This window comes from Pelecanus crispus, chromosome 11, assembly GCF_030463565.1.
Source record: "Pelecanus crispus isolate bPelCri1 chromosome 11, bPelCri1.pri, whole genome shotgun sequence".
In the NCBI taxonomy this organism is placed as follows: Eukaryota; Metazoa; Chordata; class Aves; order Pelecaniformes; family Pelecanidae; genus Pelecanus; species Pelecanus crispus.
This window is the reverse complement of record NC_134653.1, coordinates 9,816,045-9,842,223: the sequence shown is the minus strand read 5'-3', so window position 1 is coordinate 9,842,223 and position 26,179 is coordinate 9,816,045. Positions and strand designations below refer to the sequence as shown.

Sequence of the window (26,179 nt, the reverse complement as noted above, 5' to 3'; positions counted from 1 at the left end):
TCATACAGGCACCACTTTTTGCATGTTGTCTTTTGAGTACAGTATAACTTTGGTTTCTTTATTGATGCAAGACCGCCATGAGGAATGCTTTCAAATGTTTTACTACTGTTTTTATTAGTGCAAAAATAGCTCAATGACAGGCAGAAAGCTGTGGTTAGTTATCAGGAGCGAACTCTAAACATCTAGCTTAGAAGCTAACGCAGCCACTCTAATAAACTGCTTTTGGTTTACTTCCATGTTAGAGCAAAATTAATTTTAGTTAAAGCACTCTGCTTATTATAGACCTCCTCTTTCTTCTGTATATAGCAAATATACAGGCCAGACCAAGTTTGACTGCTTGAAAAAAACTGGCAGTTTTTTCCCCAGGTATGTGTCTTGTTTTTCAAACTGTGATATTTTCACGTGCACAGTATTATCAAGAGTAAGGTGCCAGGCCATCCACAAAGCTATAGCTGAGCAACACACTGGTATACATTATGCAGTTCTAGATGGGAAGGAGAGTCCTTATCCAAAGGCAAGGCTAGGACTAGTATCACCTTCAGCATCCTCATCAGTGGCAGTGCAAGACCAGTCACTACCCATCCGAGACTGGCTCTGCAGCAGAAAGCTGTACATGTTGTCCCTCTCCTCCTAAATAAAGTCACTAGTTGACATTTTCCTACCTGTTCCTTTATTTCAACTCATTCTTTTGCTAGGCAAGTAGCTGAGGGCCTGAATTCAGCATTTGTCTTAAAATTGGAAGAGAAAACAGAACCTCTGCTACCTGAATTTAAGTAAAGCAACAGCCGAAGCCTAGAAGAGCTGGCTGAAGCCAGTCACTGAGCTTTCAGAGCACTGGTGCAAACCAGACTCACCCTGAGGTAGTGGTGGTTTTAAATGACACCTGAAAGGAGATGGTTTCTTCAAAGACAAGTTTAGACCCTGCAGGAAGGGGTTTGGCATCTCCCTCTTCCCAGGTATGGGAATGGAATCATGGCAACCCCTTAAGCTGGAGCCTCTGCATAATTTTCACTTCCCCTCAGGAGTTGCCCAAAATGCACTGGAAACAACTGCTCTTTTGTTAAGTGTATTTTCTGCTGGAGGCAGCTGCTTTCAGGTAGAGCGGTCCACTGGAAAAGACTATTGTGGAAAGTGAGGTTACCTTAAAAAAAGCAAGAAATTTAGTAGTTTGGTTGGCATGAGCTTATCAAAAAGGATAGGTAATTTGGCAGAAAAACAGTGAGCTGGGTAAGTAGAGACAGTAACCTAATTCTGGGGGGCTGGGGTTCCCCTGCAAGTTGGGCACTACTACAGCAGGCATGGACATAAGAGGTGGTCACCTTGTTCTGCTTAAGAACCAGAGCTACACTAGAACTTAACAACACTGTCTCCCATAACAAATGGCACAGCCAGTAATAAAGTACGTGACATCTTTTCACTATCTTTTTGTAACTTCAAGCAAGACACTGACAGACTGCTTTGGACCCTTGAATTCTGAACACAACATACACAAATGCAATCCTCATATTTGTACTCTTACTAAAAAGCCAGTGAAAGTGCAAGTTGTCTGAAAATTCAAAGGTTAGAAATTTCATTCAGATATAATGAACCCAATAAGCACATTATTAAAATTACCTTGCTTGCTATAATTTAGGAAGTCTAGATCCAAGTATTTGGTGCTGCTATCCAGAAAGCGTTTACCTTCATTTACAGGTAACAGCTGCTGCTTGAAAATCCAACTGCCAGCACGTAGTTAAAATATAGAGGACGTTTCATGCTATTCATTATTATAATGAAGATGCTAATATTTAAGCAACTACTTTCTGAGTTAAGTCTCCCCTCATCAAATTTGCAGGCATACCAATAATGTTTCTTCAAAGTAAAACGCCGTCACTTTGTACCACTCACTGAGTGTAAAAATGTAAAGATTTTACAGAACACTAAAATCCTTTTGAATCACTAAGATATAGCTAAAAAGAAGTTTATGAAATCAGCATTTTAAAAAAAAATTAATACGTTTCAACTTGTTGCAGGCATTGCCCACATACCTTCATACTTTGAAGGAGGCTGTCTCTTGCCTTGTAGAAAACATTGTAAAGGTTTCAAAAACTTACTGTTTAGCTGAAGTGAGGACCCAGCTCCACATAATCTGGCATATGCAGTTGCAAACTTGTACTAAAAGTGCCTCATAAATCAAATTTCTTAAACATTTTGTATTTCATGTCAAGTAAAAAGATGTGGAAAGTGAAAAGAAATCTGCCTGCTGAATTTTCATTCCTTTTATTACTTCAGAGTTTTAATCTTCAAATTTTATAGATCTAGATGTATATTTGTCTATGTATACTTTTTTGTTGGCAGCAGGCTGAAATCCAAGACCAATTCCTTTGTGTTGCTTCAAGTCCATTGCTTTATCAAATTCCATCTTCAGAGCCTGCTGTAACTTCTCCTCCCCTTCCCTGTTCAGAGCCATGTTCGGTTTGTTTGTAGTTGCTGAGAGATTTTGGATAGGCACAGAGCCCTTCTTAAAGCCACCCATCAGTCTAAAAAACTTCATTTCTTCCTCAGAACTTTGAAAAGCAGCTGTACTCCACTGGCCAAACTTTGTATCCTGTGAAACAAAACAAGGTTAACACTAAAATTAAATAATACCCAGACCAAGGAAGACAATTTCTGGCTGTGTACTATGAGAACACAACCAGCTACAAAAGCCTGAGAGGGCTGACAAAGCTGGGAAGCAGTCATTCCACGGGTAGTACCTCTTGAAGGACGTGATAAAAAGAATGACATAACCCTGCATGAGTGCATCTTCGTTAGCATTTCCGTTCATTTAACTGGGAGACAGGGTTTAATGCACTTTCAGAATCTCCTTTCCCTCTGTCTTCAGGAAATCTTCACTTTTCTGCTCTCTGGATACTATTTACCTATCTCAAAGATCCAGACATTGCTCAATCATTTCTCTTATTCTAAGACAACTGTCAGACTTAATCCTCTTTCACTCTGTCACTTTGTATGGCTATCTTTTCATTTTCCTACTGCCTAGCTAGTTTCCAGCGGTGTTTTGTTATGTTTGTTTTGGAGACAGTGTTCAATCTGGTTCATACGCTTTAAGTAATATTTGCATTCCCATCCCGCTAATTACCACTAATATTGCAAGGCTGCAAAAACTGAGGGCATACCCTTATCCAACAGGACTAAATACAGTACTCTTCAAGCCTCCCCTCCCTCACAGTTTGCCATTCCTTAACTCTGCCTTTCACTGTCGTCTTTGAACTAGTGCACTCCTTCAGGATTTTTCTTTTGTCTGCAGATACTGGCTCCTTTCTGAGAATGTAAGTATTGTCCAAGTAAAATCAGAATTCAACCATTTGTAGATAACCCAAAATACATCATATGATTTACAAAGTTTACGAACTTTTGGCTTACCTAAGAACAGGCTTCACTGCCTAAGGATCTTATTTGACTCCTGAGCTATAGCTAGGAGCTATGCAATCATTTATAACTATTTTTGGCAGGACTGCCACTCCCAATCTTTGTCTTTAAAATTGGGGGTGATATTAAATGGAAGAATGTTTGATCATTAATTAAATAGACTGAGCTGGCTACATCAAAGGAAAAAAATGTGAATTTAGCGGTGTGTTTATGTAAGCCTGAAATTCTTCCAACTGAACAGTTGTAGCTTGCATAAAACAGTCATTCTCCACTAGACAGCCAACATGACACACAGCATGCTACACAATATTGCAGGCAAGCCATAGCAGGTTTTTCAAGTTAAAAAGATGCAAGGCTGGAGTATCATTCACTATCACAGGCCAGAATAGCTGCTGTCAAAAGAAAGCTCTCTCTTTAGTATTTTTACTTTGCTCAAAGACAAGTGCTGTATAAGCCCAGGTCTGTGACACAGATGCATGCACACATACACATATACATACGTCCTCCCTTTGGAATGGAAGACATCTGCACAGATGCAAAAATAATTATGGCTTGTCAAACCCTGTCATTTTTTTTTAAGTGAATTGCTGGCAGGCACTACACATAGCTTTTGCTGCAGCATTTCCAGCTCACTCTTTGTGAAGCTGATGAATTCGTTTTCATAGCTTCTACTCTTCTGCATACTACTAAACAGAGACAGATCAGCACCAAAGAACTGAGATCCTCTGCCAAGGCTGTCATTTTTCTCAATGACTTCAGAGACAGATAGCTGCAGTTCCAGAGCTATTGCAGTCTGCCTTCCACTATGTAAAAACCTACAGGAGTTGTTTCTGGCATTTGTTTGAGGTATATTCCAACTTTCTAGGCATACTGGCAGTTTCGCGAAACAACTAAGAATCCTGAACTAATAGCAAAGCTTTCTCTCCTCCTGAATCTTATTACCTCTGCTAAACACTACTGCTGCAGTTTCCACTACTGCTACAGTTTCCACTACCTTACTGTAAACCCATCAGGAGGCAGGCTAAGTAGGCTGCAAAAGCAAAGAATAAAGAATCATCTTTCAAAGAGGTAGAGGAAAGATGTAGAAGTTAGAAGACTGACCGTAAATACCACACACATGCATTATCAGTTGTCATCCCTTTTACCTTTCCATGTGCACCTGTTTCTGAACGTCTGCAAAGTCTTCCAGATTACAATTCAGATATAATTCAGTGACTGCTGTATCCATAGCCTAGAATTATTTATATTTCAGTAAGCAGAAAATGCTTCTGTAGCAATTTGTTGTGGCTCATTCTCCAGAGGAACCAGAGAAAATGTTGGGTTTGAGGTCTGATGATGGGAATTAGAGCTCTGTACAATGCCAACTGCTGGTGGAGTTCACTGGTCAGCTCTCAGACTCTCTTGGGATTGTACTAATTTGTTCTATAGCATGACCTTAAATTTACAGTCAGAAGGAAGACTGTTGTGCCAAGCCGTGTACCTGAGCCACATACAAAAAAACCACTGCAGTGCTTTTTTCAGGAACTTGCTCTGGGACACAGTATTTCCATCAGATCAAAGTCTAAATTCATACATACCCGTTCCACTTTGGGACTGAAAACCTTAGTTTTGCCAGATTCTCTGTCAATTTCTTCTTGCAGAGCCTGCCGCCTCACCTAGCATGCAGAAAAAACAGCACGAGACACTATCTTTTGTGTGTTAAATGATGGTTAATTTAATTCACAGTGAAAAGATAAGGGAAGACTAAAATAGTTATCTTCAGAATTTTGCAAGGATAATTAGAAAGTTGCATGTGATCCTTTTACACGCTCAACTTGAGAACTACGTTTTTTCCAGGAGTATTTTAAATGAACATTTTGCTGTATCAGATGTGTTTAATCTAACTGCAGGTAACAGCTACACTGAAACTGCCAACATTGATGAGAAGCAAAGAAACCTGTATTTAACCTAATAAGCTATTTAGAAGCTTCTGACATTGACTGGAGCTGTACATTTTGGACTTAACCCATGGAAGGTAAAGCACATTTTAAGTGGAGCTCTATTTAGAGAACTCTTGGCATAGATGAGCAACCAAGCAGGTTTTTTTTGTTACAAACTCTATGCATACCTTAAACGCTGACCTGCTTTAAATCTTACACAGTTAAGACAAAGCATACCTTGTCTATGTTAACTTCATCACAGTTTCCTTTTTTTTCCTGCACAATAGTTACATCATCCACATGTTCCTGTAAAACAGCAAAAAGCTTGTATGAATATTTGTATCTATTCTGGTTAATTAGAATTTACACAGCTCTGACCATAAAAGTAGCAAAACCACTAAGCAATACAGTAGTACTATTTTGGGGCAAGAAGAAATAGTCAGATCTAAGCTGGAAATGCCAATTAAACCTGTGCATTTCTTTGGAGAGACTTTCTCCCCAAGGTTTGCACAACAGAAATTTAAGGAGATGTTATCCTTTGTTAACAAAGAGTATAAGGGATTTTTTTTTTTTAAATTCACACATTAAAATGGACCTGCCAACATCATTGGTACATACAGTAACATTTGCAGGCAGGGTCATTTCAAATTAAAGTTTCATAACAGTTGAAATTTATACTTGAAATGAGGGACAGAAAGAGTGGAAGTAGAAAAAAAAAAGAAATTTAAAAAATGGTGGCAAGATAATGGTCCCTCTGAATGCACAGGACAAGCTTGAAGCATGTTGATCCCACTAGCCACTTAAAAAAACCAAACAGACAAAAAAAATCAAGAAGCAGCTGCACTGTGCTCCGTCTTGTACAAATGCAGAGTAGATGATGGTCTCCAAGGAGCTTCCAGTCTGGAAAGGGCACAAGAAGAGGCGTGACACATACATAAAGCGTCTCCTACAATGGCAGCAAACAGCACGTTAGTTCCACGTTTGAGCGCGAGGAACAGGGAGCTGATGTGAAGAGACAGAGCAGCTACGGCAGGAGTAGATGGGCAGGATGGCAGGAGGTAAATCAGTGGCAGAGACCACAAGCAGTCAGATACTGATAACTCTTCCAGTCAGATACTGATAACTCTTCCACAAAGTGCAGCCCTTCAGCAGCTTTGGTCTCATTGACTGGCGTTTCTAGATCATTGCCCTCAGACTTTCTTTTCCAAATTTGTAATGAGCATAAGATTTTTGGGCATCCAGTGTAACAGGATAAGTAGTAAGTCCAGGGTAGTGGTAAATTAGAGCCGTAAGTTTTAGACCAGCCTGGAAAAGGTGGCCAAAGGGAAGATCTATTAATACAGCTAACATAATAATCCAAGCATGAAATAGCCAGGGAACGCTAAGACAAGGAAAAGATCTGTAACATACTTCTGTCAGCAGAAGCTGCTGTTACTTTTTTGAGGGTTTACAGTTTTATGTAAAGCCATCAATGATTTACGTCATTTTCTTAAGCTACCTTTTATACATTGATTTCACACACACACAAGTACAGGCACGATTGAAAATGTAAGAAAACTGTCTGCAATAAGGAGAGCTCATTCTCTTGGATGAAAAATAAAAACCAAACACACACACCCCTCCCCCCAATTTACTTCTAGATGGCCTGGTACTGTCTTGTCAGATCTACTGAAACAAGCAGGAAAACTGTTGTGACAGGACTCTGCAAACAGCTGCAACATATTCTTTTTTTTTAGCTGGAAGGTTACGTGGCAGACGACGAAGGAGGAAGGGTGCATCCCCATCCCTGCTAATTCACAGCATGTTGCTGACCTGCTGAAGGCTACTGCGTGGCAAAAATTACACCCTCTGGAGGTGTGCCAGTCTTCCCCCAACTTCATGGAAGGGGAGCACCTTCACACGTGGTAGGATTATGCTATCTACAGGCAAACAATGTCAAAGAAGTTCTCACTCCTCCTCACTCTGCCCAAGTAGACTGCAATGGCATCCAGTGGGAAAAATATCAATCATTGACATTAAGTGGGTATCACTCCACATTGTCTTTAAAAACTTACTCTTTTGCTTGCTGCACAAGCCCAACAGGACTTTTCAAGGCATGCAGCAGTGTGTGTGACACCAGAAAATGGTTGAGGACTATGGCACTGTTAAATGCAAGACCGACGTTATCGGCCATTTACTACAGCAGTGTCTTTTGACCTGGCAGGAACTAGATTTCTCTAGAACTGATTTACCCAGACTTCTCAATCTTCAGGAGAATTTCTCTGAAGTACTTTTTATTATTAAAGGACAGAGGTGATTATGGAAAAGAGAAACAAAACATGCATTGCCCTACACCCTTCTCCTCGATTGTTTGCAAGGTGTTTGCCGTGTTTTCCATTGTAATTGGTCATGCAGGTTTACTTGTCATTATTAGTGATGACTTCATATTATCACTTATCTTTCCTCCACAGAATGTGAGCAGCTGCAAGACTCCAAATAAAGTCCAACAGCCTCAAAAAGGCAATGTCAATTTAATTAGAAAATCCATCCCAGCAATAAAATCACCTTGTCCTTTGAAAGGTCAAAAGGAGAAACTGAAGTAAAAAGCCCCAAACAACTGCTCACCTAATGGCTGATAAGCATATACACTCCAAACACAAACCTTTGTGGAAAAAGCCCATTATCTGGTCCTCCATGAAGGCTGAAGAACCTCCTTATATAAATCTCTATTTAGTTATTAGCACTAGACCCCAAAAAGCTGCCGGGTTTCCACAGCATGTGAAGAAACTGCATACATGAGCGCATAGCAAAGCAAAGCACACCGTAAAGTGTGCTTGAGAGGCAGCTAGTGCTATGGCCTGCTCTATCCCTAGTTTACAAAAATCTTCAGTGATGCTTTATTAACTAGTGCTCGACTTTTAAACAAGCCAAGCATTCAAAGTTCTTGATAAAAAACAACTGGAGTGCAGTTTCCCATTACCTATGAAAATAAAAATAAGTTCCTAATGACTTGGAATGAGCTGTTTTCAAAGTTGTTTAAGCAGCTAAAAATACAGAGACACCTATTGAATTTCTGAGCATCTCACAGCTTAATTCCCAATGATAACAACAGAGGTCAGGCATGTAGGTACTAACTTTAGCACTTAAATTGCTTTAAAATATGACCCTAATCAGATAAAAAAGAAGAAAGTTTAAAAAAAGTTAAAACAATAAAACCAGATCTTAATAGTCTAATTAAAAAAAAAAATCAAAGAAGAAACCTCTATTTCAAATATTTCATCAGTTCCTCTCCATGTTTGTTTCACCTCAGAAACAGCAATGCTGCAAGACTCTGGGATGGGATTTCCTTTAACAGTCAGTCTGGATACAATTCCAGTTGCTTTCAGTTATAATTTACACAGTTCTTATATCTATTTTTTTTTTTTTTGCATAGATTTAGTTTTTAAATTAAGAATTTGTGTTTAGGTTGTTCTCTAGTATTTTTCCATTAGAATTTATACATCAATGCTCTAGGCCTAGTCTACACTTAGGATTCTTAGAATGTTCTCTAAAGTTTTGTCAAAGTTAGACAACAGGTTTTAGCTAAACTTCCCTCTTGTTTCTAAGACTATGCAATTCCAGCAACAACAGCAGCAAAAGCTTGAGGAAAAGTGTAACAAACACAGTTAGATGCACTCATGCCGCCAATATTACCAACCTGCTCAGGTTAAATGATATGGTATTAAAATATTATTCCATAGGAGCGTTGCCACTTTGCTAAGGGCAACTGAAGGAGGGATAGAAGAACATTTATGACTGTACACACTAGTTTTCTTTTTGTGCCAATACTTGCTGTTAGTTGTAATATTTACATTTTCACAAATGAAACACTAGATGACTACAGCAGTAGGCATTAAAAAATACTTTCCTGTGTGTCACGACTGTTACATGCTGAAATCAATACATCAGCTGATCCTGCTTCTCAAAACCCAGAGAAGGCCCCTGTTGACCTAACTGTCTGAACAGGCAGAACAGCCTGCAAAACAGGAAACTGTCTACCTAAAAAGCTTTCCATTCCTTAGCAGGAGGGTGCAAAGATACCCTCTTCTTTACAACTTACCAGTGCCTCATTTCCCATGTCTTCTCTTTTGATCTTTTTCTTTTTTGCATTTGCTTTTGAACCTGGTTCTTCAGCAGAATCCTGTGGTACTTCTTTTTTAATTTTTTTCCTTTTTCTGTTACTGAGCATATGATTACTATTGCGTAACACCCTATCTACAACATCCCCTGTGACACATCCAGCTCCCTTCATTTCGCTCTCTTTGTTCTTTTTACTGCTTTCTCGTAGTGTTATTTTTTGGCTTTTAGATGCACTGTCGTTGTTTAAAGAAACTTTTGAATATGTTGTTTTCTCCTCCTCTTTCTGAATCTTCTTTTTCTTTTTCTTCTTGATTACTTCATTACTATCCTTGATATTCTTCCTGCATTTTTTTCCAGAAAGCTCTTCTTCCTCCGACTCAACTTCTTGCTGTGCAGGGAGATGTTTATCAGGAACTCTGTGACTGTAGTCTTGATCATCTTCACATGTTAAGGAGGAAACATCTTTGCTTCTCCTCTTCTTCCTCTTGGCCTCTCTGCTACTTCCAGGGTTCTCAGTAATGTCCTCTTCCTCTCTACTTGTCAATGTAATTTTCTGGAAACTCTCTCTTTGCCTTTTTCTGAAGTCACTTAATGCAATGGGGCTATCAGGAGCTCCACAGATGATGTCCTTATTATCTGCCAGTGGTGAAAAGGAGTCGGACTTATCTTTCTTTTTCTTCCTCTTCTTTCTTCTCACATCACTCTCCCCATCATTCTGGATAGTATCCATTTCATGGTTTTCGACAGTAAAAGCTTTTTCTTGTGACATGTATTTGTGTGATTTTTTATGAACTTTTTCAGACTGTTTATGTTCACCGTCCTGGATGTCTTCTAATGCTAAAGAAAAAGTGCCTTTCTTCTTTTTTTTCTTAGTTACTTCACCATCCAATTCCAAACTCAAAGCAGTATTCTTTGTGCTTTTTTTCAAAGCAAATTCATTTTCCTTAGTACCGTCTGTATGATGATTTGAAAACTCCGTATCACTACTCTGATTATCCTCCAACGATAAGGAGGAATGACACTGGACTTTTTTTTTCTTCTTTTTGAGAATTTTAATTTGTTCGTCTGATTCTTCTCCAGGTTCTGAATCCAGATGGCCTTCTACATTCACAAAGCTTTCTGAATGTGCTTCTTTCAGTAATTCAGAGACAAGTCTCTTTTTCTTGTTTTTCTTTTTCTTCTTCTTCAGTTCTAATTGGTCTAAACATTCATCTTCTTTTAAGTTTTCCTTTTTCCTTACCTTTGTTTTTGTCTCAAACTGGTCATCACCCTCAGTTTTAATGACAGTTTGAACACCTTTCTCAATTTTAATGACAGTCTGACTCGCACTGCTTTTCACCTTTTTCTTTTTCTGTACAGCTTCCTCATGAACTTCTTTTCTCTTTTTCTTTATTATCATTCTAAAAAATGAAATTAAGATGTTAGTGCAGCACTTCAACAAGATAACCCAAGTCCTAGCCTATTTGATCTTCCTTTATTCTGAAACCATTCCATATCTCTTATTGTCCCCAGCACTCTTTCTCCCATTTCACAATCTGCCTTCTGTGATGGGAGGGAACCGGAACTGCATGCAGCACTGAAAATAGAGTCTGCTGGCATGGTGAAGGGGTGATTTTTTTGTCCTGTTCTTTATTGCTGTCCTAGTTAGTTTGTAACTTTCTGTTTGTTTTTTTGACAGCTACCGAGCATGACATTTGCACAGAAATATCTACCCTCTAAAAATCTTTCCTCAATGACAAGACATATACATATATACAAATCGGTAAGTATAGATCAGGGGGTTTTCCACACACGTATGACTTATTTAACACTGAATTTCACTTTCTCGCCCACTTAGCATTACAAGATCCTTTTAAGGCACCTTAGTCATTACCTTGAATTCGCTTCTGTTTGCGATTTCTCGTCCTTGCCACCCGTCGCCACGTACGCCTATGAGCAGGTTACAGCAGAGAAGCCTTTGGGACCCACCTGGTGACGCTCCCTGTCTTTGCCGGGAAACCTATTTATCCCTACTTGGTTTCCCATCTTTTAATCAGTAACTAATCCACAGGATTTCTTTAAGCGCCTCTCGTCAGGCGCGCTGTCAGAATCCTTTAGGAAAAACTCCGGGCGCACCTGGGCCCCCCCGGGCCCGCCCCCGCACGCTCCTCAGGGCTTCCTCAGCGAGCCAGCAGGCGCGCGTGCCCGCCGCCCTGCGCTCGCGCCGCTGCCGCTCTGGGCCCCCCGCGAGCCGGGCCGACGGCCCCGGGCCCGGCCAGCTCCGCCCACCGCCGACCCCTGCGCCCCGGGCAGGAGCCGGACCCGCCGACCGAGCCCGATTCCAGGGCACCACCCGGCTCCGCGTGCGCGGCGAGGCGAGGCGGAGCCACCCCACATCCCGCTCCACTTCTGCCGCCGCCAGACGGAAGGAGCGGAGCCCAGCGCAGCGGCTGCCCCCTGCTACCGCCCCCGCCCCGCACGGACACGGCTGGGAGCTCCGGGAGCGGCTCCAGCGGGCAGGCCGCCGCCTCGGGCCGCCCCGCCGCCGCCGCTTACCTGCCGCGGCCCACGTGCAGCGCCCGCCGCCGCGCGCCGCCCCGCCGACCCGGAAGGGGAACGCGGCCGCGCCCGCCCCGCGACGGCGACTGGCGGAGCGGTTGCCGCGGCAACGCGGCGCGGCATGGCGGCGGGCGGGCGGCCGCCCAGCCTCTGGGAGCGGGTGTGCGCAGGTGGGAGCGCCTCCCCCGCCGACGCCGGGGCTGCCGGCCGCCGGGGGAAGAGGGCGGCCCGGCCCTGAGCGGGCTGCGGGCCCCGTGAGGGCGGGCCCCGCCCTGACCCGGCTCCGCACCCCCGCGGGGGGAGGCCCCCGGGGAGGGCCGCCGGCGCCGTCCCTCGCTGCCCCGGTCACGCGGGGCTCCTCAGGGCCGCTTCTCGCTGCGGCCGGGGCCGGCGCCGGCGCCGGGCTCCTGCCCCGCCGTTGGTGTTGGGGCGCCCGTTCCCATACCGGTGCTGTGGAGCCGGGGGGCAAAGCCGGCCCTGCGGAGGCGTTGGCCGTACCTGCCGCCAGCAGAGTGCTAAAAACCCGCCCTTCTCACCGCTGAGAGCAAGCCTAAAAGCGTTCCCGCTCATGAGCGTTACGTTACTTTTTATTGTCATCTTCTGACAGAAACAGAGCTTCGCGTGTGTTCCCACTGCCAGCAGGGCCAAAAGTGTCCAGCTTACTGCAATAGCGTCGTGGCCTCTGGTTTACCGTGCAGTAAGCTGCGCCCTGCGTGGATGCAGCTTTGTGGGTTATCCTGGTGAGGGAGTTGGGTTATTGCCTTGGGAAAGCAGAGAGGTGACACCGTTACTGCTGTTATGCAAGTTCAAGGAATACAGAACTTCTGTATTAGAGGCCAGTTCTAATAGCAAAAGTCTTGGTCTTTTCCCCAAAGTCCAAGAGCACTGAGACTGGATCAGGAAGCTGAGACCAGCACCATAGTTCTGCAGTGCCTGAATGGGGTTCTCTTCATTTAGTACTTAGAAGGCCTTAAAGTAGGTATTTTGCATTAAACCATCCATTTTAAATGTGAGAATAAAGTTGCATTTTCTGATGTAACTCAGCTGAGGCCATCGATAGTACACATGGAAGTAGTGATGCCAGTAAATCTCCTAATTATAATGGTAGAAGGGTAAACCTGCTGTTTGGCTGTAAGAATTTTCTGTATTGTGTAATCTGTAATTTTTTTTCATATCAGGTCCTCTATTTTTCTTATGATTCACTCAGTAATCTATGGGGGTCAGGTACTGCTTTTGCTTTGCTTTGCTTTTTTTTTTTTTTTTGCAAGTAGAGACAGTAAAACTTAGCAGTATCCTGGGGATTTAATTGCTTATAAAGGAATTCAAGTTGAAAAGCACTATTATATACTAGTAAAAACAATGGTTAGTCCCGTGCGAGCATCTGCATTTTACTTACGTTAAAGCATTTAAAATTATTTTGGTTAAAAATCTTTTTCCCGATAAAGGGTTCTTTTATCCCTAAGAACCTTGACCTTGACTTAAAGCCAAGACAAGAGGCTCTAAAGCTCTCACTTGTTTTAAAAAATGAGATTTCATGATAAACAAATATTTGTTATATATTAATTTTTATTGTTTCAAACCAGAATAAGTACCTTTAGAAACTAATGTTTGTTTAGGAGAAAAATAACTATGTTTTTAAAGTCTTCTGGATAAATGTTGTACTTTTTACTTTTAGAGTATGAAGCAGAACAGCCTCAATTTCCAGAGGTTCCTGAATCAAAATGTGGATCTGTGAGTATAGTTCAAGTAAAAGAAATCTGCATAGAGCTCTTTTTAAAAGATTTTAAATAACTAAATGGGAAAATTAGGTATCCCCACAGCAGACTCATTCATAAAATGAAAACAAAACTACATTTTGCAAACAACTTCTGTGAATCCACAAATGTAATATTCCAAATCGCTGCTTTTATTTAAAGCAACTTGGGTAGCACTGTCCTAAAATTAGATTAGCAGCTGTGTTTGGTTTGTACATCTCGCTGTCTTTTTTCTGTGACTGTCTGCTTCGTAGGCAGGACTCTGAAGTATGCAAGGATCTCCTTTGGGTGGTGTTGCAAGCAGACGGAGCACTGAAATACGCAGGAGAGGCGAGCAAGTGCAGCGAAGGAGTTATGCCCCAATTTCACATATGTGATAGGCCACTTAGATGTAGCCATTGAAATTAGTGGAAGTAAACCTGATCAAAGTCGTTTGAAGTCGAATTTTGACCAAATAAATTCTGTCTAGCAAGACTTGTTTGGCAGACTTAAAAACTTAAGGCAGGCAAACCACTTTAAATCTTTGTTCCCAGCAGTTCTGGGAGCTGCAAAATTAATTCTTTTGGGCATCACATACAGAGTTAACTTTCATTTAAATTAGGCATCTTTGTAGATCTTTTATCTTATTATTCTGTATTTAGGCTACTTTGTTATTTTAAGACATTGCAGTTTAAATTATTTGACAGTCGGTGTGTTTAGGCCTATCCTGTTTCCCCAAATGAAACTGGCTTCGTTACAGGCTGTTGTTAAATTTGAATAGTGAACTCTGCTTGGAGCATTAGTCTGGGCATACTATATTGATATATTTGAGCATCAGAATGAAATACTATACCTTTTTATGTTGATGCACTTTTTTTTAATTTCCAGAAGCATCTTGCATGTATTAAAGAGGAATCTCTCTGTGGTCATTGACATGCAGTATATTATAAGTGTAGCAGCCTGATCCCACCACCTGCTTTTCAGTAGCTCATAAATCCAACTAAATTTTAAAGTGAAACTGTTCAGACGACATAGTTTTCATAACATGTTTCCATTAGCAAACTGTAATGGCGGTGCATTCTTGGGGATAACAAGAGGTATCTGCCTTTCTATAACAGGTGTAGCTCAGTGTCTGTTAGCAGTATTCTGCTGGCCCACTGTAACAGTTCCTGCGCTTGTAAAAACTATACATAAAATTGTGGACTATTTTTTTCATGGCATCCATAATTGTTTCTGTATGGGGAAACTTAAGATTTGGATTTGCATCTGCTCTGAATTTGTCTGCTTGTGCTTTGTTTAGAAGGAAAGTTTATTTTCTTTAAAAGGTGTCAGGACTTCTGAACAATACAGAAACAAATATATAAGCTTCTGAGTGGAAAAATAATTATTCAGAAAATGTTGCCAATTTTAATTTTCAAAGAATTACTATTTCTTACAATGGCTAAAATATTTTTTAAATTGTGATATATCACCATATTCTCTTAAAAGCAGTCGTATACCTCTGTTAGGTTTGGATGTTTTTATTGTGTTGGAAACTGCGTAATTTTTTAAAGTTTCATTCTTTCTTTTAAAGTATTCAGAAAGTATGGAAATAATTTCATATTTGAATTAGAAATTATAATTCCGTATTTTTTTTTAACTGGCCTTATAATATTTCCTGTTGAATTGGCTTCTGTATTTTTTTACAGTCTGGTTGGGGTGTTTTGTGTATGTTACATTTATCTTGAACAGGTGTCTATGGAAGCGGGAATATTGCAGCCATTACGTATGGAACAATTTTATTCAGCCCCTGCAGCAGATACCGTTGTCCAGCAGTTGCTTCCCATACACGAGGGACCTGATCAGGAACCTCTTGATCCAAAAACATGTAAGTAGGAGTGTATTATCTTGAACCCTGCTGTGATTATTTTTCTTGCATTTGCCAAGGGTTTGTCATGTGTTGAATTTAAAGTGTTAACAGCTACAACACCTTTTCTTAAGTGGAATTTGCATGATTAGTCCCCTGTCTGTAATCAGGGAGCCAGCTTGGCCACTTGGTCACTGGAAGAAAGCTCAAATGGTGCATTACAAATCAGTAGCATTATCTAGCTGTTAAGGTAGTTCTGTTCTCTTCTGAATAAGTGACTTTTTATTTAGCCAGTTAAATCAGAGCAAGGCAAGCATTTCTTCCTCTAATTTAATAATGCAAAGCTAGGATCAATAGACTAAATAGACAATCGAGTTTGAAAACTGCTTTCAAAATATTATCTTTGTCTGATTACAAATTAGAATGGAAACAGCTCTAAGTTTTGTTCTTCCATTTTTATCAATTTGTATACTTTATAAAATTTACTAAGTAGCAATGTATTTTTATCATGCATTTTAGCCCTCCTTTTTGTCTTTTCTTCTCTTCCATTCATTCTTGCTTATTAGGAATTCCTGTTCCCAATCAGAAGCAGTGTTACCCTTGGCTTTTATATATATAGTGTCCTTCCAATTATGAACATTTTCTGGCAGTATATGAACCAATTAAAGGTATAAAGCAGATAATAAAGTCAGTGTTTCAGCTGTGTAGCCAGAAGAGAACACTTCTATGACTTAATCTTTACTGACCACACCAAAGCCTGAATACTTACTGAATGGCAGGCAATCTGACTTCAAATCCAGGACAGCACTTCAGCTGATAAGCCACCCCTGCTTGTCTGGGATCCTGACAGGGTTTTTTTTTTTGTTCACCTTTCTGAGGGAAGTGCTCTTATGGCTTCATACAGGGTCGTGCTCCCTGTTCCCTCTGGGCCAGTGAACTTGAGTTCCTCCTCCATGTGCAGTGACTTCATCAAAAGAGGTAGAAGGCTCCTCCACTTAACGCAGCTTATAAGTTGATGGTGAAAGGTCCTGTTAGGGAAGATGGAGGTGTGGGGAAAAGCTGAGAAGGAAACAGCTTGAGTCTCTCAGTTGAGCAAACATGTAGCCATTAGGCTATACATAGAGCATGGGCAATAGCACCGCTGTTTTTTGGTGATGCTGACTGCGGCTGCTTTCTTCTGCATGGAACTCAGTGATGCCAATGTGCGTGTGCACATGGGAAGTATGGTAGGTAGACCTCATGTAAGGGCAGTGCAGTCAAACATAGGAGAGAGATGCCAACCCAGACAGCACTCTCAAGGTGGAAAAATTTGGTATATGGAGTCATATTCAAATTTCTGAAGGATCTGGCAAGTGGGAAGTGATTATGAGAAAGAAATCACAGCACCAGTGAAATATAACCTTTGTTTTCTCCTCTGTCTAGAAACTTAGTTTTCTGACCAACTCTGTTACTGCAGATTGTAAAGGGCATGAGTATAGATACCAAAAGTGGTCTAGCTGAAACAGCACTGAGTTCGGCGTAGGCTAATTTACTTTTCTTTCTGTCAGGGTAAATTACTCCACATGGCTTTTCATTTCTGTGGCTAAACTGCTTCTGGTGTCTGAGTTTACTCATTTAAAGCTAAGTCTGACATCTCTGAGGCAGACTGTTGTTTGCAGTGTTGGTGCACACTTGCTTTGAAATTTACTCAAGTTTATGTTGTCTTGGCTAAAGAGAAGACAGATCTGTAGCTGTATCTGAACTGAATGGATCTGTTTAGTTCAAGCTGTGATGGTATTGATAAAATGACTGATACCTAGTTTATGATATATAATGTTTGTCTTTTTGTGACATATAAGTGCTTACCTGTAAGTGAAGGCTGTACTGTTTTGCTCAGGTTCTCCTCGTGAATACTTAGAGTATTACATATTTCCAGTACTCTTACCCGGAATGGCTGAACTTCTGCATCGAGCAAAGAAGGAAAAGTGTTTTGAGGTTAGTTTTTCATTTTCAGTTCAAATCATTGGCAGGAAGTTACAGCCTTTTATTTCACAGGCAATATTTCTTTATTTGGTCTTTTGCAAGAAAACCAGTCACAATAATATGAAATAATATATCATGAGTTGTTTTGGATCTGGTCTTGAGTGTTGTTCTCTCCAGTAATTCAGAACAGTTTGCATGCTACACACACTTGATCATTATGACAATCTTCAATTCACAACAAATCCTCCTTAAATGTCCAGTTTTATCTAGCCTAAATAGTGCTGTATTTTAGAGAAACAGGCTTCCTTTCAGATTAATGTGCATCATTCATTGAATTTTACTTCATTACTCAATTATTTTTGCTGGTCTGGCATCCTAATAGAGGTACATTTTGTATTTTAACTTTCTAACATTCTGTGTAAATTCCATTTAATTGGAGAGCAAGGTATTCAGCATTAATGAGCTTATAAGAATTGTACTTTTTAAAAATCATTGTTTGCTACATACATTTTTATAAATTTGTTTTCAGTGTATGTGTGCATAAGCATATCTAGAGAGACATTCCTTATTGTGTATAGGGAATGCTTAAAAAAGTATTAGAACTGGTGCAAAATAAAGCTCATTGCATCACCATAGCCTAACTCACAGACTCCCAGCAATAGATTAGCTACTGGGAATTGTGGCATCTTCCATCATTTCTCCTATTTTCTCCAACCATGGAAGTAATTTTTTTACTATTTCGTTCCTACTTTCTGCCTGTCATCCACACTTTCCAATGTAAAACTTCTCTATATTTTTATGCCTGCAGCTGAGCCTCCTCTTACTTGCAGGTTCATAATATAAAGAGCAATTAGAATAAATGACAATGAAAATACCTCCCTTTTTCGACATGATATATCTCCCTTTTTCTACATGATACACATCTGAGGAATACAGTCTGTGCTCTTGGGGTTATAGATTAAAATGATAGCGAAGTGAGGAGGACTTTGCGTTACTAGTGAGCTGTTAATCATCTTAGGTCTTGATCTACCTCCTCTCCAACTACTGACATTGACTTGCTGTTATAGGCATATGTATATATGATAACAGATGTTGTGGAACAATTTGTAAAAATTACATGTGTGCTATTTGCCACTGACCTATACGTGCCTGGCACAGCCAAAAATATACAAAGGTTACCGTGCTTGAATGGACACCCCAAACTTGCATTTCAAATCCAAATCTGTACATTTAATAACAGTAAGTTATTTCAGTTTTTGCTTAGTCTTTACAAGATATGTGTGTATCTATAAACTGATTGATTTATAGATGTGTGTATATGTATTTATAATCTGTGATTAATACAGGTGAAATAGGAAAATGGTTCATTTACATGTCATTATGGCATGACATCTCTGTACATCATTCCTGCCATCACATTTACATTACCTAGCCAAGAGCAGATTGAACATATATATTATTCATCACACTTTTAATGAAATCTGTATTGATTAGGGTTTTTTTTAAAGGAAGCACATATCCTGTAACAGGAAAAAGGCATGTCTTACAGCTGGCTTAAAATGCAGTCCTTGATAGATGTTACATATTTCTGAAGGCAATAAAACAGCACTTAATACAAAAATATGAGAATTTGTAGAAATATTTCAGTTTCAAACTCAGGACAAATCCTAAGGTTACTTTGTTTTTAACCTGAGAAATTGTGCAGAGCTTCAGTGGTATATAGATTAGAGAGCATCTGTTCTGAAAATTGATTTTGTGTGGGTCTGTGTGTTGCTTTATAGGAAACTAATAAAACCATTTATTTTCTAATGTATAGAAACTTCATAAAAATGAGCACATCTTATCAAAAAGACACTAAGTGATTTTTGTTGTTATATGAAGAGATGTCCTGCTGTTGGGGAACCAAGTTTAGGAAAGCAAGCTTATGTCAGATGATAATTTTCCACTGTGACGTCATTTCTTCCCCCTTTTGAACAATAACTAGTAAAACAATAGCTCTTTATGCTTGCCATATGACTGAATATTTATGTTCTTTTCCATTACTGTCCAGGTGCTTGTACTTGGACGTTCTGTTTCCTTATCTGACTTAAATACATAATTTCTAATTATACTTTTGTTTCAGAAGAAATGTGTTGTTCCATATGGGCTTGGAGAAAAAAAACATGCTATAATTTGTATTAAAATGGTTAGTGCAATAACCAGAACTGTTTTTTAGGATCCAAAACAGAGCCCTTAAAAACACAGAGAAAGTTAAAGACAGGGAGAAAGGATCTTGTGATAAACACAACTGAAGATAGCTTCAAAAAATTGGAGGAGAACAAAGAGTAGAAAGATTCTTGGAATTCATGAGAGAACAGGAGAGGACCAGGATTAATTGTGATTAATCTAACTGAAATCATGACGGATGAGAACAGAATACTGGGTTTGCATTTTGGCTAGACATGAGCCATTAAAGCCTGTAAAGGGCAGCTGTATAGAATAAACCAGTGGAAGATAAATGGGAGAAGCATGGGAAGAAAGGAGGAATAATCGAACTGACTGCAGTCAATGTTGAATGAGCCTGGGAGAAGAGAGGGAATTGCGAGGGAGAATGAAGAGTGGGGTTTTGATGAGAGGGACTAAAGGTTTTCATGTTTTGAAGGGGAATGAAGAAGAATGAGAAGCGAATGAAAAATTAAGTAGCAGAGTTGTTTAGCAATTGAAATTGTGGTAAGGGAGATCAGATCATGGGCCCAACAGAGGAATTCAAGGAATAATGTGTCAGAAAAGACGCATCCACGTCTGGAAAGGAAGAGCTGTAGAATCAGATGGGAAAGTCAGGAAAGGGAGACAGTTATGCTGAAAGCAGTCATTTTTGTAGGAAAGAAATCTGCAAGATCTTGTTTGGAGGGTGGTATAGAAACATAACAACTTAAACATTTAATTTAAAATAGGCTCTTTTGCATTATGTAGTGGATATGAAAAATCTGAAAAGCAAAAACCTAGAAAAACCACCAGCTCCTAGATATATTTGCAGACTTCAAACTGGCAGAAATATGAGAACAGTCTGCAGAAGCTTCGTTTTTAAATTAGAGATGAAAGCAAGCTATTAAGCTGGCCAGTGTATTCCCTTGCTGATTTATTTTTCCCTAGCATAAGTTCTCCTGTGCTTTACCCTATCTGCTGTCAAATGTCTCCAGGGGAAAGACTGTTTTCTTAAATCTTTTCTCTCATGAGAACTGACTAATGCATCCATTTTTCAGCATTAAAACTGAACAATGTTTAAATGTTTTTATTAGCATAACTCTGATTTTTCTTTCTGGTTAGTGATCACAGAAAGATGATGCTGTATCTGACTCTGTAATGGAATATATTATATTTAAAAGTATGATAGATCTGGGAAAGTGAATGGAAGGTTTCCTAATGACTTTGCCATCTCCTGATCACCAGTATTTTTGCATGATTATTACCAAGCACATCATATTTAAACTGAAAAATGGAAAATGAATTCTGAATATAAATAGATTATAAACACATCTGCAGGTTAACAATGCACATTGTGCGGATATTTCCTGTGTTTATCCTGATTCATGTAGCACAGGAGGAATGTGTCAAAGGAAGGTCAATTCATGTAATTTTTTCCCTTCTATAAATGTTGACTGCTGTGCAACTAATGATTTAATTGACTAGCAAAGTGAACCGTTTCCTGGCAAAAAAATAACAAAATAAAAAAATATTCAGCTTGACCAAATTCCTCCCTGATAATTTCACCGGGTCTAACAAGGGTAAAGCAAGATGAATTTGATTCCTTTGGTGATGACTGTTTTGACAACACTGTTCTGATCGTTTTTTCCCATTGCAAAGGAAAAGCAATTTATTTAAAACAGATTAAATTACAGCTGCTAGATTAAATTGAATTTTGTGGTCAAAATATAGAATTTATTCTCTGAAACAATTCACTAAGTAATGGGACTCAGTTTCATACTGTGATTGAGAATAGCTGTACAAAGAAAAGATGATCAGACGCTGCTATTTGTTTTCAGCTTCTGTTCAAGTAAAAATTTGTCCATTTAACATCTAAAATGACCTGTAGAAAGCTCTCCAGTGAAGGTGTTGGTCTCTTAAAGCTTAGGTGTTTGGCTTCTCCAGACAGTATCTGGTATTAGCATGACAAGTGTGAAAATTCCTTAAGGAGATGTGTTTCTTCACAGCCAAGCACTCTAATGGCACCCTACATGAAACCCAAAGCTTTTGTTGTCATGAAACAGATCATAAAGGCACATGGGGTTCAAGACTGATAATTGTTTTGCAATGTTCTCTTTTTCTGTTCTTCTGCGGTTTGGTTTTTTTTTTTTTTTTTTAAAGAAGTTCTCTTTCTTCTCTGTGGGAGTCAGACTGTATGTCTACTGAGGGTAAGATTCACTTAGAAAAGTAAAAGCTTCCTGGGTATCATCTAGGAATGCTGTGCAGTCTAGCTCTAAACTCCACATCTGTCATCCCCTAGCTATATGACTACGCTCTATTCTTCACTGTGCAGTCAGCACCTCACATAACGTTCCTCTTCTACTTCACCTGTGGCTGAAGTAATACACTGACCCTCAAATTATGCCATGTGCTAATACCCCAAAGTGAAAGAATTATGCCCTGTAGAGCAGTTTTTTTCTGCCTCTCTGTTCACATCCCGCAGTCCTTTTTGCATCATATTCTTGTAGCACAGGGAGAAATACAGATGGTGAGGGTAATGCATAGAATAAAGTAATTTGTCATGCATTAAATTTCCAATTACATATTTATTATATTTTTTGTAGCGACTGGTAGTAGTACCTTCATTTCTTACATTTTAATCAAGACTCCAGCCTCTTTCATGACATTTAGTAGTTTCACAAATGTGTTTGACCTGTGTGAATTGTTTTCCTAAAAACTAATAATTGCAGTTGAATCTCCCATTTGACAGGGTAAGTATTACCTTCTGGAGGGGAGCGAGGCTTTCTCTTAGCTAAATGGCTGCTATTTTGATAAAGCACTCAGTGTCTCTGTTCTGCAGGGGCTTAATATTTTTTAGTGTACACTCTCTGGCTGTGTACATCCATAACACATCTCATGTGTAAGAGGGGTTCAGAAGATACTAGTGAAGCTCTTCTGCTATTCCGACCAGAAGTCTACGTTATATTCTCCATGTCATCGTTACTCTGGTTTGTGATAAGCAGAATAAGCACCTGTACTCATTTATACATTCAGTCTGTAGAGATGGAATGTGGAGAGGAAATCTCTAAGAAAAGGAAGGCCCTAATCAATTCTGTATTGATCAAAATTCATGCTTTGAATTTTGAACTCAAAACATGTTTTATAGCATGCAGTGCTGTCCAGCTAAACAGGTACTGGCTGTATCAGTCCCTAAGGATAATCCGCTGCAAAGCATTTTGCAAAATTCTCTTTGGTGGTGAAGAAGTCTTAGAACTGGGAGCAGAGGGCACAAATGTTTTGCTCTGAAGCTCCAGGTTTTGAACTCTTTGCCTGATTCTCTGTAATGTCCGTGGTGTCTGTGGCTGTGGCTGTACACATGCCTTGTTTCTGCCTTCCTTTCTGGACTACCCAACAGACGATTTTGTCTGAGCAGCCATACAATACTCTGCTGTATGTGTGTCTTAAGTGTTCACACCTTCAAGCTGGTTCCATGCAGGAGGAAACAATATTCCATCAATGTTCCTGCTGTCCCTTGGAAGCAATGAAGTATTTTAAGTATGATAAAGAACTTTGAACAAAATGGCAAGTAATTTACAACATATTTGCATATATAACTTCTGCTAATTTCTTTGCAGTGAGATTGCTGCTTAGAAAGAACACCGTTCTGAGATATTTGTTATAGCTATACTGCAGCAAATATCCAGATAGTCTATGTAGAATTTTCTCACTCATTTTTTGACCTGACATGAAAGCATTCCACAAAATTTCTAAAATTTTGGCTGAGCCATTGACTGTTGGCAGTAGCAATATTAAAGTAGACAGAGTAATGTACTGTATATTTTATTAAATAAAAGCAGTCAATTTAGCTTCTGTTCCTCTCCAGTAATAAAAACATGTAACCAATCCAAAGATAATAAATAATTTGAAACTATCTTCTATCTTTAGAGAAAAAGGACCAAATTCATTGCCTGTGATTTCCTAACTGAGTGGTTATACAAGTAAGTTAATTGTGGCTTTTACTATTAATTATGCTCAATGATTCAAAGGCATTAATTTTCAAATAGAATAGCTACAATTTAAATTAATATGAGTTGTTTTCTTTTTTTTTATCAGCAAGAATCCAAAGAGGAAAGATGAGTCATTCACAGAATTCTTTTCCATTCCTTTTGTCAATGACTGGCTAAAGGACCAGTAAGTTACTGCAGTACTCAGAGCAACCTTTTCTCCTTTTATTCTTTTTCCCCTGCTATTCCAAAAAAGTAAGAGCTTTGATGCGCTACAGTTGTGCCCTCTAAATGCCCTTTACTGCATGCAGCAAAGAACTATGTGATGCTTTCTAACTTGGTAGTGTATTAGTTACAAGGTATTTTGTACTAGAATTGTTCACAGAAAAATTAGTTTCGAATTCTTAAACATTTTAATTGTAGAGTGCAGGGCATTAAAATAGTCTGGTAGTATTATGAATATCTTTGTACTAAGGAGCAAAGGGTTTTTTTCAATGATGCTTCCTACTATGGAAATCTTTGAGGATATACAGTCTAGAAATTCTTCCTCTAACTGTAAGCAGCTGTTTTAAAAATACCTGTAATAATCCTTGGCATCAGATTGCATTTCTGCAGACATTTATGACTTTGCATCTCAGAAATGAACACTTGTTTTGGCAGCCTCAGTTGTATATTCCACATCATTCCTGTAGGACCAAGCTACACCGTAGTTTTGAAAGAAATGTTACTGTCCTTGAGACTGCATTTTGTTTTAAAATGTAGCTGTTGTATGAGAAAAGAAGAAAAGTAAAGTAATAGTCAACAATGAGAGAATAAGAAAATTACAGAGGTCAGATTTTAAAGACAATTTTCAATTTGAAAGTTTAATTGGAGGCTAGGTTGATGGTCGGTGAAAACTTAGAGATTAACATCTTTGTAGATGTGGTTACTTCATTACACTATTTAAGTGGAAATTGAGCTTTTTTGAACTCTTGTCATGTGAAACTTAGAACCTTGAGTCACTGATCCAGCAAGAGGAAAGCTCCTTGACATTCACAGGTCTTTGGAGAAAAGCTGGTGATTGTGGTATGAACAGTTAACTTTGACTATTTTAAAGGTAATCACGTAGTCAAAGCTGTGTAGGAAGCTTCTGCGGTAAGAGATGGACATCTTCGGAGAGTGACCCATTTAATCTCAACTCCGATACCTTCAGGTACCTGCTACTGCATCGTACTGCCCAGCCACTTGTTCAAACCTACCACTGGTGGGACACTTCTAACAGTTTCATCCTGTAGATCACTAGGTCTGGTCAACAAGATTCCTGTTTGAGGCAGTGAATTTTGTAGTTTGGAAACTGATTATGAACTGCAGTGAGGCTGTCATACTCATTTCTTAAGTGTACTGAAGAGCCATTGGTTAATAAGGCAGTTTTGATACCACTGAATTGTGAGGATGGATATTTGTACCTAAGATAAGTATCTAAGATCACAGTTTTACAAACGTTTCTCTTGAAAGTAAAGCTGACCTAAATGGTTCCCTGTTCTTTCCTGTTCTTCACCCCAACCTGTTTGTAGGCAACCTAATATCACCCCGTCTGTTTGGTAGGATGCTTGGTTATTCTGATCACGGACCTCCTCTTAGTTAGAAATCTCTCTGCCAAAATGTGTGAGGAGGGTTTGTGTAGCTATTTAAAATATAGATAATTTTGCCGATCTGGTTCACCTGGGAGCCTGACAAACCTTTGTACTGGCACAAATGAAGGGTTAAAATGAAGGGCTCGGGGCAAGGTGAAGAGAACAAATGAGCTGGTAAGATATAGAGGTGGTGGCAGGAATTGCTTAAGTCAGCTTTGCCAACAAGAGAAATACACTGTGGAATCACAGCCTGAATGACTCATAGCTTCTGTTAGTACTTGTGCTCCTAAATAACGTAGTGACAGCTCCACAAGGACACTGAAGTGTCAAAGTCCTACTTAAATTGATACAGTCTTGATCTTAAATCCTATAAACAAGTAGGCCTTTAAAAATAGTAATTATTAAAATTCTTATTAAAACCCAACTTTTTGCAAACTTATCTTAAAATTACAGATTTCTTAACAAATACTGCTTATGAAGTAAGCATTATTAGAGCAAAGTGAAAGATTGCAGTGTTAAATAAGAATAAAAATGAGATAATTTATTCTTATGTCCTTCTGGATATGTCATAAATAGTTTATTATTATATCCTTCCAGATATCACATTTAAAACGTAATTGATTCTATGCTATTTATTGTTATTTCCATTTTTATTTGTAAAGGAGTTTTCATTTTTTAATAGGATTTATGAATATGTAAGAGAAAATATGCTAAAAAGTGCTGGTCAGATTTTGATGGGAAATATCCTTATCCTAACTGTTTAGCTGGTATTAATAAAGAAAAAGAAGTAAAAAGTGTTGCTGCAAATTTAAGGAATAAACTCTTGTGTTGCTTCTTAAGTTACTTTTCTAAATTTGGAAAGCATTCTGAAAGGTCTGTGGAACAGGAATACATT

The 26,179-nt window shown here is 39.3% G+C and overlaps 2 protein-coding genes across 2 annotated transcripts in view; one reads left to right on the top strand and one right to left on the bottom strand.

Annotated features, from left to right (window-relative positions):
* Window positions 1–2,275: 2,275 nt before the first annotated feature.
* Window positions 2,276–10,824, bottom strand: KNOP1 (lysine rich nucleolar protein 1). Its single transcript, XM_075719202.1, has 4 exons — window positions 9,406–10,824; window positions 5,565–5,633; window positions 4,986–5,063; window positions 2,276–2,587 (listed from the first exon to the last, which is right to left on the bottom strand). Exons 1-4 carry the CDS (start codon window positions 10,822–10,824, stop codon window positions 2,276–2,278), a joined length of 1,878 nt encoding a protein of 625 aa, XP_075575317.1.
* Window positions 10,825–12,084: 1,260 nt separating this feature from the next.
* The window catches only part of IQCK (IQ motif containing K), a 54,219-nt gene continuing 40,124 nt past the window's right edge, over window positions 12,085–26,179 (top strand). The window contains exons 1-6 of the mRNA XM_075718991.1: window positions 12,085–12,133; window positions 13,639–13,694; window positions 15,428–15,563; window positions 17,419–17,516; window positions 23,613–23,665; window positions 23,781–23,858. Of these exons, the coding sequence (XP_075575106.1) occupies window positions 12,085–12,133; window positions 13,639–13,694; window positions 15,428–15,563; window positions 17,419–17,516; window positions 23,613–23,665; window positions 23,781–23,858 (470 nt within the window). The remainder of the gene's footprint in view (window positions 12,134–13,638; window positions 13,695–15,427; window positions 15,564–17,418; window positions 17,517–23,612; window positions 23,666–23,780; window positions 23,859–26,179) is intronic.